General features: G+C 42.2%; 1 protein-coding gene across 19 annotated transcripts in view; it reads right to left on the bottom strand.

The window, feature by feature from the left end:
* Carmil1 (capping protein regulator and myosin 1 linker 1) overlaps positions 1–16,757 on the bottom strand; it is a 280,386-nt gene that overhangs the window by 84,681 nt on the left and 178,948 nt on the right. For all 19 annotated transcript variants that reach the window (XM_063276423.1, XM_063276428.1, XM_063276429.1 and 16 more), the window contains 5 exons: positions 11,420–11,523; positions 7,743–7,820; positions 7,533–7,609; positions 4,387–4,491; positions 2,909–2,978 (listed from right to left, as the gene is read on the bottom strand). In XM_063276423.1, coding sequence (XP_063132493.1) covers positions 2,909–2,978; positions 4,387–4,491; positions 7,533–7,609; positions 7,743–7,820; positions 11,420–11,523 — 434 coding nt within the window. The remainder of the gene's footprint in view (positions 1–2,908; positions 2,979–4,386; positions 4,492–7,532; positions 7,610–7,742; positions 7,821–11,419; positions 11,524–16,757) is intronic.

Here is a 16,757-nt window from a genome sequence, read left to right as displayed (position 1 = left end):
TCTGATCATGGGAAAAAGTTGTGTGGAATTCTTTCATGCTTCTGACTAGCAGTCTAAGACTAAAGAAAGCTGTGGTTAAGATAGAGAAGCTGGGAAATTAATAGCAAAAGAAAGTTTCTACATTAAGAAAAGTTTCTGAGAGTAGTACATAAACTAATCCAAAACAGGAAACCCCATAAACAGCAAGTATCCCAACACGAACTATCCTGTAACTCCAAATACCCTTTGGCGAAGTTGACTATGCCATGAAGAGGAAAAAACTGAAATCCAGTTACATTTGGACATCTAGCCCTAGGAAGCAAGTATGAAACAAAACACTGTAACAGCTCAGAAAATAATTTTGTGCTTCACCAATTTTAATGAGCAGCATTTTAACACATAGCCAGGAAGCTTGGTCACTGCTTCTGTAACTCCTGCTATAAAACTGTGGAAGGACATAGGGCTGTGTTCTTATAAGTCATACTTATAAGACGTGCTTCATTAGCATTGTAAATTTTCCTATAACCCCTAAATGAAAGAACCAAATTAAGGTAAAATTATCATAACAATGGTCGATCCCACTGTCAAATTGCTCATTTGACCTGGATTTCCATCATCATAAAAAGAAAACTAGAAGTGCCTTCAAAGGTTGACTTTAGAAACTGCTGTGGCCCCCCTACCCCCAAATGTATCCTCATTTTTCTAATGTTCTATTTCAGGGCTACACCACTATGTCTGGCCTGCCTGACATTCTTAACTTACAAAATTATTTTATATGGTTGACCTAATATTACCTTCAAAAGATTTTCAAAACACAAGACATTAGGAACAAGTTTTAAATCAGGTCCACCTGGTAGTCTTTGATCAAGGTCCTGTCTCAAAATAGCTAAGACAAAAATAACTAATAATTAATGTTCTAATGGTGGTCAATGTTGGTATCTACAGAGCACCATCAGAGAGATGGATTGCTTCAGATACTTAAGGTTTCACCATTTCCTCAAATGTATATGTGGTCATGTGGTCAACAGATCACTCATGCTTGTCACAGCTTGACCGTGGGGAAAGAATGCCTTATCAGGCTGAAAAAGCCATCGTTGAGTCACAGCTAATGTAGTTTGGCCTGTGTCTGGTCAAAACAGTCCCACCAATTTCCTGCTCCTTATCAGGCTCCATCACCTCAGCAAAGTGCTAATAAGAGAAATGCTTTCCATTGCTGGACTTGGTTTCTACTTCATGTCTACCTTTATAAACAGAGGGCCAAGGATCACAATGACAGCTTCATTACTCAAAATCAGTATTGTAGGCTTTTCCTTCTGGTTTTTAGCTTTTGTGGAGCTTTGCTTTCCTGAAACAATAAAATCTTAATAGTGACTTTCACACCAAAATTAATGACAAAATCCATCACTGATATTGCATATAGAACAATTCCAGGCTTGTCACTTCATGTGCGACTCTTCAGCTATGTCTGCAAACCTCACTCAGTATCTAGCATCAGCTTGGTGCCTGGCATTTTGTGAAGCAATGAGGGGACCATGTATTACACAAACCTTGCCCTCTAAAAAGCCACAACCTGGCTAGGAAAGCAAACAGGAGCCAAATTTATAATTGTGTGAGAGCTGCATAGGGAGGAAGGCATGTGGCAGGCAGAGACACAGACAGGAACACAGTCAGAGGATGACTTAGGGTATGTTTCTAAACAGAATTCCTTCAGATCTTGTAACAGCTTCCTAGGGAAATACTAATCCCACTTCTATCACACACACACACACACACACACACACACACACACACACACACACCCTGAATCTGGATCTGGAATCACCTTCAGGCTCACTTCTGGATATGTCATGTCTGCTGAGGCATTCCCAGATCAGTTTAACTGAGGGAAAAAGTCGCCCATGATGTAGGCAAGCAGAATCCTGTGAATTGGGGGTCCTGGATTTAACTAAAGGAGAAAACAAACAGTAGTAGCACTCACTGCTCTCTGCTTCCTGGCTACGGCTATGATGTGACAGCTGCCTGGTACTTTGCATCCTGAGATAATGGCAGTCTTAAAACAGTGAACTGAAATAAAACCTTTGGTCTCTAAGTTCCTTTTGTCAGATACTTGTCACAGTAACAAGCAGAGTGATTAACGAATCAGCCAGTTTGCCTGTGATGACACAGTCTGACTGATTTATAAGGAAGTCAACCTTTGACTTCAATCCTCAAGGACTTGCAAGGAAGAGGGCTTGTTGGAACCACAGCACAACAGTCCTTAAAGGCACGGGCAGGAATGGAGACTCCATTCTGCTGGGAAAAAGAGATGAGGAGGACACACTGGGCAAAGTGAGGCTCAGAGCAGGCAAGTGTCTGTAGCTGGGGATTGTCTTACTAATGTCCACATGAACTGATAGTTTCAAAATGAGGAAAGACTAGGTTTCCTCTAACACACAGGCATTTATATTCTTCTCTGAGGGCTCTTCTACTGGAAGTGTTCGGGGCTCCCGTGTAATTTCAAGAGTTATTGTAGTACTCCTGTCTTAAACCAAGATATTAAAAAGAGTTATTAAGAAGATAGCCATTCTGTTTTATACCCCCACAAATCCAAGTTCAGCTCTAAGCATTGGTCTCCTGAAACCAACGTGGTACACTGCTTTTCATGACACAAAGCTAGTGGATGGCTTTGTATCAATGGGATGCATCATAAAACACTCAGGCAACAGGTGCTAAGAACTCGGGAATGTCATTAAAAACATATGTGAATGCTATTGGAAAGGTGTTCTGGGGTGGCTTGCAGATAAAATTGCAAAACACAGAACATGTAAAACTTGCATAATGTCTTCTAACGCTTCACTTCTCCCTGTGGAATCACAACAGTACACCCAGGGAGAATGCAGAAAGAATTCTGAGGCTGTTATCAATTCCGGTTCTGTCAGGGTGGTCTTACCTCACAATTGCTGAGATCCAGAGAGACTCCCTTCAAACTATGATTGCAGGCCAGGCCCAGGAGCAATGCCCTGAGGAAAGGAAACACATATATTAGGCACAATATGAATATCATGAATATCAGTACCGTGCACACAATGGCAAACTCTCATACATACATAAAGCAAACACACACACACACACACACACACACACACACACACACACACACACACTGAATAAAGCCTGGAAACTCAACCTTTTCTGGAACACAGGCACCATACACTCTCAGTTTTTGAAAAGTCAACTGCACTTTGACAACAGTGGGCATGCGATGCTTCTGCATTCTTCTGTCTGACAGGAGGTGAATCTGTCATAAATGCAAGCCTTGGAAACACTACTATTCCTATGCAAATAAACCCACAGCCCACCTAATTGCATACTGAAATCAAATTGTGTTCATCATAGATAAATCCCCACCTGCATCTGCTTGAGAACCGCATTAATGAACATTTGAATATTACTATGTGATTGTTATTAGTGTAGCACAGTGAGGCCAGCTTTCCCTAAGGAATAGACAGTGATGGAGCCTGGTCCTACAGTATTCCAAAAGGTGAAATGAGAGCTAGATGAGTTTATTTAGTCACCTCACAGCATATACAGGTGAAGATAAATACCCTGGAGATAAGAAGTACCTTATTTAGTTAAGATTTAGTTAAAGTTTATCTTTCATGTATAACATTGACTTTCCAACTTAAAAAACTGAAACACTGTGAACTTGCCACCAAAAACATCCTGAGTGTATCTGTCTCCTACTCTACTCTATGAGGAGGACTAAGCTCACAGTAGGATCAAAATAATTAGCTGAATGAGTTTGTCAATGATATGATCAAAGTATAAAAGAATCTCTACAGAATATTAACCCCAACAGCCATTTTAATAAGCTACCAGAAAACAAATCTTGATCGGTGTGTGTGTGTGTGTGTGTGTGTGTGTGTGTGTGTATGTGTGTGTACTTGTGTATGCCACCTCACCAACCAAACATTGACAATTCTTACTCTGTAACTACCTTGCTATGAATTGGTTTCCTTGTATAGACACAACACATAGTAAATATGACTACTAGCAATAGTAGAAATAGTTAAACATTGGTTAAAAACATACACAAAAGAAACCCAGAATGGTTTGGATAGAGGTTTAAATAGACAGTGGTCTCTGGGAAAATACTTTCAATTTTCTTCACTTTACATTAACTATGTCAATGCCCAGTACACAAGTTTTATGTGACATCTTTTACAAAAGTCCAAAATCCACAGGAAAGACTGTAATAGAAGATAAAGCAAAGCAACATCCATTGTGCACTGTTTACTGTCAACTGTATGCCATTCTCCTGCCTCAGAAGCCTTTCTCACAGGCCTGCTCTGCCTCCCTTCTTTCCAGCACATTCATAATTGCAGACATAACTTTAAAAGCTCTAGAGATGACAAATGAATCACTCACTTCAAGGGCTCGGGAGACAGTTTTGTGCCTGAAAGATTGATTTGGATCAAAGCCAGAGAACTGCTGAAAAACTGCTTGAAAGACGGAGGGACTTCCTTTCCTTTCCTGGAAAAAAAGATGCAAGCATCAAAAGAGTGGTGGCATCCCATCCATCCTTCTTACTGGGTATGCTGACAGGTGAGATGCACAAAACCAACCATGTGTCCACAAGAACATTAAAGAAGAAACAAGAGTCTAAATGATAACCTAAGAGTGTGGGACTATTACACCCGCAGGGCAATTCATTCCTCTTCTTGGTATCTAACAAACTCATTGTATTTTCCCCCACTGATCAAGAAACATTAAAAACATAAGGTTAGACTTGAGTGTTATTCTCCAAGGTTAAGAGCTCTGCCACTTGATGGTCTCTGTGGTGCTCAGGGCTCAATGACAGTTCATTATCTTGTTTGCCTTCATGTTTTTTACAGTGCTGGAGACTGAAACTAAGACTCCATGCGTGAGAGGCAGGCGTGAGAGGGCTGAGCCACAAACCCAACTCTGTTCTTGAGACAGTCTCATGCAACCCAGGCTGCTCTTAAATTCATTATATAACTAAAGATAACCCCAAATCAGCTTCCTGTCTCCATCTGCCAAGTGCTGGGATGATAGAAATGTGCCATTTTGTTTTGATGTCTTACTATGTACCCAAGGCTAACCCAAAACTTGTTATCTTCTTGCTTCCACCTTCTAATCTAGTATGATTAGATCAACAGGTGGTCTCAGTGAGATGGTTACTTGAGGCAGAACTGAGGAACAGCATAGAAGGTGAATGGCACCAAGCCTATATGACTAGTGACCATTTACCTACCACGTTCACATTGTAAACCTAATCATTTTAGGTCCAACATTATTTTAAAGACAAAGTGGAAAATAGAGTGGCTAGACAATGCTTCTCTTGCTATGTCAAAGTAGATCAGGTCATACTGTTGAGTCAAACTCGTACTCTAACGGTTTGCAATGGAATAGGCCTCAAGCTCCCACAGTGCAGTGTGCAGGCTTAGCCTGCTCCATTCTCTAAGAATCCAGAATGGCTCAGCAGCATGGAGTACTTAGCTGATGCCCATGATGCCACTTAGATGACTGCAAGTCATACAGAAAACAGAAAGCAGCAAGCATCTCGGGGGTCTGCCACATAATATGCAACAGCATTTCACATGCGCAGAGATCTTTAAAAAACCAGTGATATTTGAGGGCTTTAAAAGCAATGTCCTTCTATTTCTAATCCTCTGCTTGTGTGTTGTTTTAACATTCCCTGATATTCTCTGTCCCTTTATAAGAGACAGTAACCATGTGACAGGTGGCTTGGTCCTAAGAGCCTCTGTGACCAATGTGAATCTCAGAAAACAACTTTCTGAGCCAGGACACTTATCTCCAGGATCGTCTTGCCCTCTGTTACATCTTCTGGATATAGGAGGCTTCCTACCGGGCTGAAGGTGACATAGCCAGCCCATATAGGACATGCAGACAACCCAGCCTCCCTGATGAATGTGAATATGAAATTAGTTGCAAACAAAATCTGACTCACCTGGCTAACAATCTACACCTCAATATGAACTCACTCACTTTAACACAGTTGCCAAGGGCTTTCCAGGAGTCTACCTAAACAAGGTGCTAGGTAGCAACAGCTTAATCATAGTCTTTCACCCTGAAAATAAGGCACTGTGTTAGTGCCGCTTCGTTATAAGCAAAGAATGGGGCCACTGAAGACCAATCATGGCAGAATTCACAGTGGCTGAACTCAAAAGAGCTGATTATACAAAAACCTTTATAAGACAACCTGTCATCCTGTAATTCAGTTCCTCAGTCAATTACAGCTCTGTCAAAGTGATGCTTCGTGACCTGCCTCTAAACAAGACAGAACAAGTCTGGATGAACATTTTCTCACCATGCTGTCTGCCTGACCTGATGTTCTCTAACCACACTCTGTTGAGGAATCTGAAACATATTTTTGGTACGTAGAGGCTCATCTCTCCCGCTCTCTGTTTTGTTTTGCTTGCTTGTTTGAGACAGAGTTCTATGTGGTCTAGGCCATTCTCAAACTTACTACATGAACTGAGGATCACCTTGAACTCCCAACTCTCTTGCCTCCACTACCTGGGATTATGGGCATGGGTTTCCAAATGAAAGGCATTCATATTACTCTTGAGGTAATGGACTCAAAGAATTTAGAGATATATTGGCATGTGTGCAAGGCACTGAATAAAATAAAGCATGCCACCAAACTGGATTTTCTAAATAAGTCAAGCAATTCCCTTGAATATGTAAGGCTTTTAAAAGACTGACTAGGACATATGGAGAAGGCAGGCACTGCTATTAGGCAGTGCCACAGATCATTAGAGTGCAACGTACACAATGCAATTGATGCCGTGAGCTCATGATTCTACATGATGACATGATGAGAGTTGAACTGGACTAATTCACGGAATGGCCATGATCATTGCACCTTTGAGAAACAAGTGCCTCTCCTAGCTCTCTCCATGCACAGTGGCCAATGCTCATGAATCCTCGCTGCTTCAAAATACACCATGTTAGCAAGCTTAACTCTAGAACTAAGTTGCTGTACTTAGCCCTCGTCTCTTACAACTGGCAAACACGAGAGCTCCAGGGTGACCATTCTTCTTTGTTCTTGAGGTTGTTCACATTAACTTCTAACCTCCTCACTGAGAAGAAGCTGGAGATGGAGTATCTGTCCACCTATGTGAAACCATGCATTACCTCATATAAGCAGGCTAGTTAGAGGCAAGCCCCTTACAGCTTGTGTTTCAAAACAATGCAGCAAAAACCTTACCCTTTCAAGGCCCAAAACTCACAGCTGTGATTTAAGATTTAGTTAAGGTTTATCTTTCATGTATAGCATTGACTTTCCAAGCCAGGTCTGTGGTCTACAAACCTGTACTCTCAACTCTAGGGAGGCCAAAGCAGGAAGATTGGCATGGGTTTGAAGCCAGGTTGTAGTGTGAGGCCCTGTCTCAAACAACAACAACAACAACAACAACAACAAATAATAATAATAATTCCACTTTCACCGATCACCCTGTGTTCATTATCTTCACAACATATCTGCAGAGACTCTAAGGCGGTGATGATAGCAGGGGGGACAGCCATACCTGTGAGAGAAGACAGACCTGGAGAGATTGAGCACGGCCAGACACTGAAGGCATCCCCGGAGGAGAGCACTACACACCTGAGGAAGAAATGGGACATTAGCACTTCTGCACAATCCTAGGTCTGTAAGAATATTTCACTAAAGATACAGACAGGCTTCCATCACATTAAAGAGGCATTCTGAGAGTCAGAGCAGTAGAAAAAGGCATTACCATCTCCAGAGAACATTCAGTATTAGACAGATCCAGATGAACAATGGTGTTGGGCTGGGCCAAAAAATTGTACATGTGCTGGAAAGGAACAAAAAGCAAGTGAAAATTAGGCTCTAGAGAGACACAGGTCAGTGCTTCCAAACACACATGCCCAGGACCTTCTTGGCTGTTTCTCAGAAAGGTTTGCAGACGTTTCTGTTATTCAGTCTCCTTCCCTAGGAGCAAAAACCCAAAGGGTACTTAAAGTAAAATTATACAGGCAAACAATATGATCAGGAGGAAACTCACTGCCACATACCCCCCTTTACACATGACTTTGGTTTCTTGATTAGTTCGATTTATTCTGTAATTTGAGCACTGCTAATTAAGTTTAACTCCTGAGTCTAAAATACCCTGTGAATTGTAGTCACCCTGTCAAAATCCAAGTCACTGTTCAAAGTGTTGAGAAGAGCGCTATTTGAATTTGAGTCATAGAGGCTCTCAGGCTGTGTTCTCTTCTCCCTGGCATAATAATGTTTTCTTTATCTTTAGTGACTTCTAAAAAATCTAACATGATTGTCCTGACGAAAGTATTAGAAAAACAAAACCAAAAGAACTCAAAATTCAAGTACTGCTTACATATATTGGTTTGGTGGTACCACAATGCCTAAAACTTCCCAAACCCCCACAACCCTGCATGGGAACAATGAAATAAGTCCCTCTGATGTTCTTTAATTTCCCCAATATAAGCAGGATCCAGGGCTCTCCAGTGACACAGTCCAAGTTTCCTGCCCCAGGTGACAACCTTCACTTCTCCTCTGCTTCATTGGGTGCCACCAGCTACTTAAAAACACACACAGAGCCTCATTCCTCGGCCAACACTCATGAAATGCTGCAGTGTGACTCTCTGGTACTTCAGGAAATTCCTCGCCAGCAAGGAATTCAAAAGATCATAAAAGTAGCCTGCAGATACTTTGGAATAACAGAAACATGTTGCCTTCATTTACACGGAGTCCCTTAGGCTCGGGCTCTGGTGCAGTGAGTGACCTACCTTCCTTAAGGCATTTTTGTGGTGGTGGTGGTGGTGGTGGTGGTGGTGGTGGTGGTGGTGGTGGTGGTGGTGGTGGTGGTGGTTTTGCTTCCTTCTACCAGCAGGGGGAGCTCCCCTCCCCAAGTAGTGAGGATGCCCTTTGTGTGTGGCTTTCCCAGAATGCATAAGGCCAGATGAGTATGTGCACCTGCTAAGGACTCTGAGAACCCTGCCGTGTCCTTGGCTGGGAACCCATGTTCACTCGGCCCCTTCACTGCACTCCACTGTACCCGGAGGCAGACGGGTAGACTGGAACAAGCCGTACTCCCCGGACCAGGAAGTGGGAGATGTTACTCATGTTCCTACTCTAGATGAGTCTTATTATTTAATTTCGTCCTCTTTTTATTTGCCTCTGCTTTTGTTTCATTTATTTTATTTTAAAATATTTATTTATTTACTTTATGAGTATGCAGATGACTGAATGTATGTGCACCATATCCACAACACAGGAACCCACAGAGATCAGAAGAGGGCATCAGATCCCCTGGAACTAGTGTTATAGGTGCTTGTGAGCTGTCGTGTGGGTGGAAACCTAGATCCTCTGCTAGAATAGTAAGCACAAGTAGCCCCTGAGCCACCTCTTCAGCCCCTATTTTATGTTGTGAGACTGGGTCTTATTCTGTAACCCAGGCTGGCCTGGGACTCATTTTGTAGCCCAGGCTGACCTCGACCTCATGGCTATCCTCCTGTCTCAGCCTCCTGAGTACTAGGAATGTACTGCATCCCACCACATTCACCCTTCACTCTAGCCCTCCACTGTGCTGCCATGCACGCTGTGGTCTTCCCTGCGGAGCTCTTTGCTCTATCTTGGGAGGAAGCGGGTTTGAGTATTACCAGTGACGTGGACACTAGAGATGACAAATGGAAAGTCAAGAGACATCGGAAAACAAGGTGTGATTAAATGTGTGTGGTGTGTGTGGGGGTGACTGAAATAAACACACAAAAGCTTTCGTTGACCCCGCTCCATAGTTAAAGTAAGACAACATTATGAGAATAAATTCCAGCCTTTCTCATTTCTGTGAAGTAGTCATTGTGTATGGTGCTTTGAATAGCTTTGGCCCCCATAGACTCACTCAGTGTTTGAATGCTTGGCCCAAGCTGAGTGACTCTGTTAAGAGGTATGGCGTTTTGGAGTGGGTGTGGCCTGGTTGGTGTAGGTGTGGCCTGGTTGGAGCAGGTGTGGCTTGTTGGAGTAGGTGTGGCCTGGTTGGAGCAGGTGTGGCTTGTTGGAGTAGGTGTGGCCTGGTTGGAGCAGGTGTGACTTGTTGGAGTAGGTGTGGCCTGGTTGGAGCAGGCGTGGCTTGTTGGAGTGGGTGTGGCCTTGTTGGAGAAAGTATGAGACTTATAGGATGAGCTTTAAGATCTCACATGCTCAAGCTTTGTCCGATATGAAACACAGTCACCTGCTGCCTGCAGATCATGATGTAGAACTCTCAGCTCCTTCTCCAGTACCATGTCCACCTGGACGACACTGTGCCTTATGCCATGACGATAAAGGACTAAACCTCAGAAACTGTAAGCCAACCCGAATTAAATCTTTATAAGAGTTGCTGTGGTCATGGTGTTTATTCACAGAAATTGAAATGTTAACTAAGACAGAAGTATACAAATAAAGGCCCTTTCCAAAAGCCCACTATTTGCATGCCCTGTTGTCAAAGGGAGATTTCTCCTAATCTGTGACTGCATAAACTATATACTGCATAGTGACCAGAAGGGACTATCTACCACAGAATGAGCTCATAACTAACCCCCAACAACACGAAGTTCTATCAAACATTTATATTACTATTCATGGGCATAAAACATCATGTTAGAATTGAGGGGATTCTTTTTTGAAAGATTTATTTTACATATGAATCTCTATCTGCATGTATACCTGAAGATAGAGAAGGAGCTTCAGATCCCCGAATAGATGGTTATGAGCCACTATGTGGTTGCTAGGAATTGAACTCAGGAACTCTGGAAGAGCAGATAGTGCTCTTAACTGTTAAGCCATCTCTCTAGCCTCTGCAATAAATAGCCCAGAATGAATCAATCTACCTATCTATCTATCTATCTATCTATCTATCTATCTATCTATCTATCTATCTATCTATCTTGCCTTCACAACCAAACTCTAATGAGTAGTTCCTGATTACTTTTATTTATGGAATAGTCTATGACTGGGGTTATCCTAATGGCCCCCTTTAACAGCAACATAAATAAAAAACAAACATAAAAAAAAAGATCGAGATTTGTACCCTCAATCTCAGCATTGGAGAGAATGAATTAGGACAGTCACTGTAAGCTGGGGGCCAGCCTGGCTGACTACATAGTGGGCTCCAGGCCGACACATTCTTTCAAAACAAAGCACCTGCATCCAAACAACAGTATTTAATGATGAAATAGCTTTTCCAAAACGGATTTGAACCTCAGCATCATTAGGTGAGAAAACAACTTAATTATGATGACAGGCAAATTCAATTAAGACAGCCTCTGGGGTTTTCCCAACACGTCACTAGCTTTTAATGTGATTGTAGAGCATGGGAGAGGAACAGGCTGGGTTAGAAATGATGACTGGCTTTCTCTGAAAATGGCTGCTCCAGGGCTAGATGAGTGGAAAACTTACTGAGAGGTCATCTCCTCGGAGGACATTCCCTGAGAGGTCCAGGTGGGTGAGGGTAGAGGCAGTCAGAGGGTTGGCACTGAGGGACTGACAAAGGCTATTCACCCCTGCAACAACAAAAAAACAAACTATCAAAGTTCAGTATCCACTATCAGAAAGAAAATGAGGCTCCTGAGTTTCCACAAAGTCAAATCAAACTGCCAGACTGAGGGCCAGAGCTCTGCCCTTGGAGGGGAACACTGATTGTGGCTCCTTTGACAATTCCTCTGGGAAGCCAGAGAGCTCACAGACAGCCTGCACTTTAGACTTCAAATTTAACCAAGAACAGAAAGTGTTTTACTTTCAAGTCCCAAAGTGACAAAAGCCATCTAGCTGAAGATTTTGAGCCTATACTTAATCCTATCAGATGATTCTGGACTTAGTAAATAGTATTTAAATGATACATGTGCAATACTGGGCATGCTTAAGTATTGGAAACTTGATAGAGGAATATACTGCTCCCTTTATATATATTATATATCCCTATAAATAAATTATATTTATATTATTATATAATATTAAGTATATGCTATATCTGTTTACAACATAATCATATACATATGTATAAATAATGTCACACACATATAGATGTATATAGAAAGAGATGTTTCGAATATTCTTTGTTGAAAACCCAGCATACACTAGACAGAGGTGTCCGAGACTCAAAAGTACCACCTGACAATCTACAGGCTAGCTCAGTGGCAGACATAGACAGATCAACAAAGGGAGTTTTTTTCCTGTGGATTCTGCATCTGTGGTTCAGATGGCCATCATAGAAATACACTTTTTTTTTTTTTTTAAGAATTACAGTTTAGATCTGACATCCAGCACTAGAGAGGCAGAGGTAAAACATGATTGGCCAGAGTTTAAAAGGCAGCCTGAACTAATTGTTTGAGGCAAGACCAGGCTATATGAGACTGCCAAAAACAAACAAACAAACAAACAAACAAAAACAAAAAAACACTCAGGAAGAAAAAAAAAGCCTGAGCTGTATATTGAGACCCATCTCAAAAACATAAAAACAAAAAAGGCATATATACTACCATGAGTACAGACTCGTTCATGGTCAGTATCCCCTAAGTGATAGTGTGTGTGTGTGTGTGTGTATCAATGAGCAACATTCTTTTATGTTGCCATCTATATTCATCTTTCTCTGTGTGTGCCTTTTCACGTGTATATGGGTGGGTGGGTGGCTAGCGGGTAGCCGTGTTCATGAGGAGGTAACGGGACAACCTCAGGCAGGAGCTGTCCACTTTGTTGAGACAGGATATCCTGAGGCTCACTAATTAAGTGAAACTGTCTGAGAAGCCCCAGACTCACCTATCTCCTCAGCTTGGGTGAAAAGTATCTGCCACCAGAACTGTTTTTGTTTTGTCTTGCATGTGGGTTTTGAAAATCAAACTCAGAACCTCACACTTACACAATAAAAGGGCTTTCTCTCTCCAGTCCCCAGTGTCCACTGTTCTCTCTTTAATGAAATGACTGAGCCTAAAATATCTGGAGAATACCAGATGCTCATCAAGAAAAAATCACTTATAAAGCCATGTATTTAAGTGAAGCGTTTTAAAACCCAATAAATAAATTCCAAAATGCAAAGGCCAAATTAATCCTGACAGCAAGGAGGCCCTTGGCAAGTGGGGCACTTGGAAAGTAGCCAGCCTCTGACTAGACTCCAGAAAGACCCTGTTACCAGCCCAGCTTCATGCTCCTGAAGCAGAAGGGTCCCTCCCTTCCTGAGCCCAGGTTCACACAAGGCTGGTGTTAAAAGTTCATGAATAACAGGGAGTTACAAAGCTATAGTTCTGGAGAAATTTGGGGCTTACGACACAAATTTATCACAGATTGGCATGCCATCCTCAGCTCTGGTTTTCATAGGATTCTGACCATGCTTGGTATTCAGGATTGGAGGGTTTACAGCTGGAAGAGGTGGCACCAGATGGTCCTGTCTTGACATAATCTGCCAGCCAGCAGGAAGCTTGTGTGAGTCCAGAAAGTCATCAAGCAGCGAGTGTCTGAGGTGAGTACGGGTGCATGTGGTAGGGGCCACGGGGAGGTTAAAAAAAATCTGTCTTCTATTATAGGTCCATGAATATACATGTTTTCTAGGAACTAAAATATGTTATGCTTGCTAGAAACTTAAAACCATAATTATGAGACTCTAAACCCTTTAGAACCGACATATGGACCTTTAAGGAACCCATGTTTTTTAAACTGAACAACTCAAGATAAAGGTCTTACAGACGATTTAAAATGTTATAGGTCCTATTTTATGAAACAGTGTGTTTGATAAGGACTCTTATATTACTTGAAAGAGACAAGTAAGGGAACTTTAGTCCTGACAGGTTGGAGCAGGATCAGGCTGTCCTCACCCAAGGACACAAAAGAACCCTGCTTTGCCTGTGCAGTTACACTATTCTTGCCAGACTGGCCGGACAGGACAGGATTGAGGACAGGCTACTTCAGAACCAAAGTCTGTCCTGCAAAGGACAGATGATCAGAGTGCCCCTCTATTTTTACCATAATTAACAAAGGAACGCAATGCATATTAATACATGCAGAGAACTAATAATACATTTAGAAAAAAAGATTAATACCATAAATAGAAAAATAGCCTAGAACATTAAGTAGCAACATTCTGAGAAGACACACAAAGAATCAAGGGAAGTGAAATAAGTGCCCTAAGCTCATGGTTCTCACCTATAGGCCATGACCCCCAAATGCTCGTGGTTCTCAACCTATAGGCCACCATCCCCCAAAAACCATCAGACAACAGAGATGTTCGCACGACAATTCAGAACAGCAGCAAAGTTACAGTTGTGAAGTAGCCACGAAAATAACTTTATGGTGTGTGGGGGTCACTGTATGAAGAACTGGATTAAAGGGTTGCTGCATGAAGAGGATTGAGAATCATTGCAATAAGAGAAACATCATACTCTCACTTGCTTGAGAGAACAAAAAGCCAAAGCCACAGCGGCTCAGGACCATAACCTTAGCACTTGGGAGGCTGAGGCAGGAGGGTTGCCATAAACTAGAAGCCAGCCTGAGCTACAGAAGAGGGAGGGATTGGGAGTACAAGGCCAAATTGTGTTACATGAAAGGGGTGGGGGTAGAGAAAGAATGAAAAGGGAACATTTAGTGCCAGCAAGAACGTAAACAGATTTATACAAAATACTACTGGGAGGAGGAGGCAATCAATACGAAGGCTCTAAAATAGGCTCTTTATTACTCTTTGAGCTAATAATTCTTCTTAAGCAGATTTATCCTAAAAAAGAAATCCAGTAAATAAGCAAATTTAGCAGCCAAGCTCACATCAATGACATTGGCATTGCTGAAGAACTTTAAGTGTGTGGTACATTATTTACACAAATCACAGAGTGTCACTCCCCGGGCTGAAAGTAAGTGTGCTTACCAACATTTATTTAACCGAAGTACAGTCAGTGGTGACAGCTTGAGGCAGAGTTGGTGTCAAGCATAGCACTGAATGAGCAATGTTTCTATCAGCCAGAAGCTTCCCAGACAAAATGGGCAGTGTGTTAAAACAGAGGTTTGCAATGCAGCATGGGAAGGAGACCGTGGGAAATGTGAATGAAGAGGTAAGAGCTTGAAAGAGAAAGTCATAATGAACTAAAACATCACAGTAACAGGACATAAATTGGCACACGCAGGTTGTCCCATGTTTAACTGAAAGTGACAGCCCATCATGGTGATGGTAATGGTCATCGTGCAGGCCATGATGGTATTGCTGGTGGAAGTGACAGTGATGGTCACATTGACACAGGTCATACTGTTTGTGGCTGACAGTGTGTGTGATGACGGTTACAGTAGGAGTGAGGGTTGGTGACTGTGAGGGCGACAGTGTTCATGATAGTGTGGCAACAACATGATGGTACTGATGGAGGCAGTGACAGTGACAGTTATAGCAATAGCCATGAGCGTGACAGTGGTTGTAAAGGTGAAACAGGGGTGACAATGTAACAATGAAGATGGTGACAATGAAGATAACATGATGGTAACAGGAATTAACAATGGTGATGTTGAGTGTGACCGTGAGTGTGACAGTGATAGCATGGTGACTGTAATCATGGAGGGAGCGGTGGCAGCTCCTGGCGGTATTGATTTAAGTGCCTGAAGCTTTACCATGTTTATTATTAACTCATTGAATTCTTCTTCCTCTTCTTCTTCCTCCTCCTCTTCTTCATCTTCTTCTTTCTCCTCCTTCCCTACTCTTCTCCTCCTTCTATTACTACTATACTATTACTACTACTACTACTACTACTACTACTACTAATACTACTACTACTACCACCACCACCACCACCATCACCACCACCACCACCACCACCACCACCACTACCACAAACAACAACAACAACACTATAACAAAGTGCCTACTCATTTCTTTCTCACAAACAAGTCAATCAGGAAACAGAGATGAGGAGAGCAATTCACAGGAAGTGGGAAAGGCAGGCTCCAACCACAGGTAATAGGACGTGACTGACCAGACAGCACAGAGTACCACTCAAGATATGCCAAGTTTTCCAATTCTAGACGCCTCATTGAACCCCACAATAGTACAGGCATGGTCCAGGAACTGAAGATTCAGACACAAGGGCAGCATGGGCCCAAGGGAAGCCATTCTCATAGGAAGGACACAGTGCTGAGACAGTAACGCCCTGGGTGTGATCAATAAACACACTAAGGAAGGAGCAAGTGCCTCTGGGGTCTCAGAAGTGGGAAGCCTGTCTAAGTGGAGGCCACCAGAGATGAAGACTTCGTCAGTTCCCCTGAAGCTCTGTGAAGCCCTGGAGATGAAACGATACTCAGGCACTAAGCAAAGCATGGTGACAAATGAAGAGACGGGATGTGGGGCTTTTCTCGTACTGTTACGTCGCTGCTGGGGGGACTATGGTGGTAACTCAGCACCAAGCCCCCAGCGCCTCTGTACAAAATCACTGGCCACTCTGATAGTTGGGGAAGTCAATATCTTTTGCCAAAAATGAACCAAGAAAAACATGAACAGGTACCTTTAGAAAAGTGATTTATAAGAGTAGAGATAGCCAGTGAGTAAACACTTACTGGCTCAAAGCTTAAAAAATTAAGACTGCACATATATTTCAAAATTATTTTCTATAATGAAGTCATTTAAATTTAGATTATCAGAGTTGAATTGTACAATATCTTTACTTTAACACTGCTATCATAATATAATCTGTATATTTTAATTAACTACACAGCAGGATGATAACTGTTCAAATACAATAAGAATAAAAGTCAGAAACACAATATGAAGTAAATCGCATAG

The sequence above is a fragment of the Rattus norvegicus genome, chromosome 17, assembly GCF_036323735.1.
Source record: "Rattus norvegicus strain BN/NHsdMcwi chromosome 17, GRCr8, whole genome shotgun sequence".
In the NCBI taxonomy this organism is placed as follows: Eukaryota; Metazoa; Chordata; class Mammalia; order Rodentia; family Muridae; genus Rattus; species Rattus norvegicus.
This window is presented reverse-complemented; position numbering and strand designations above follow the sequence as displayed.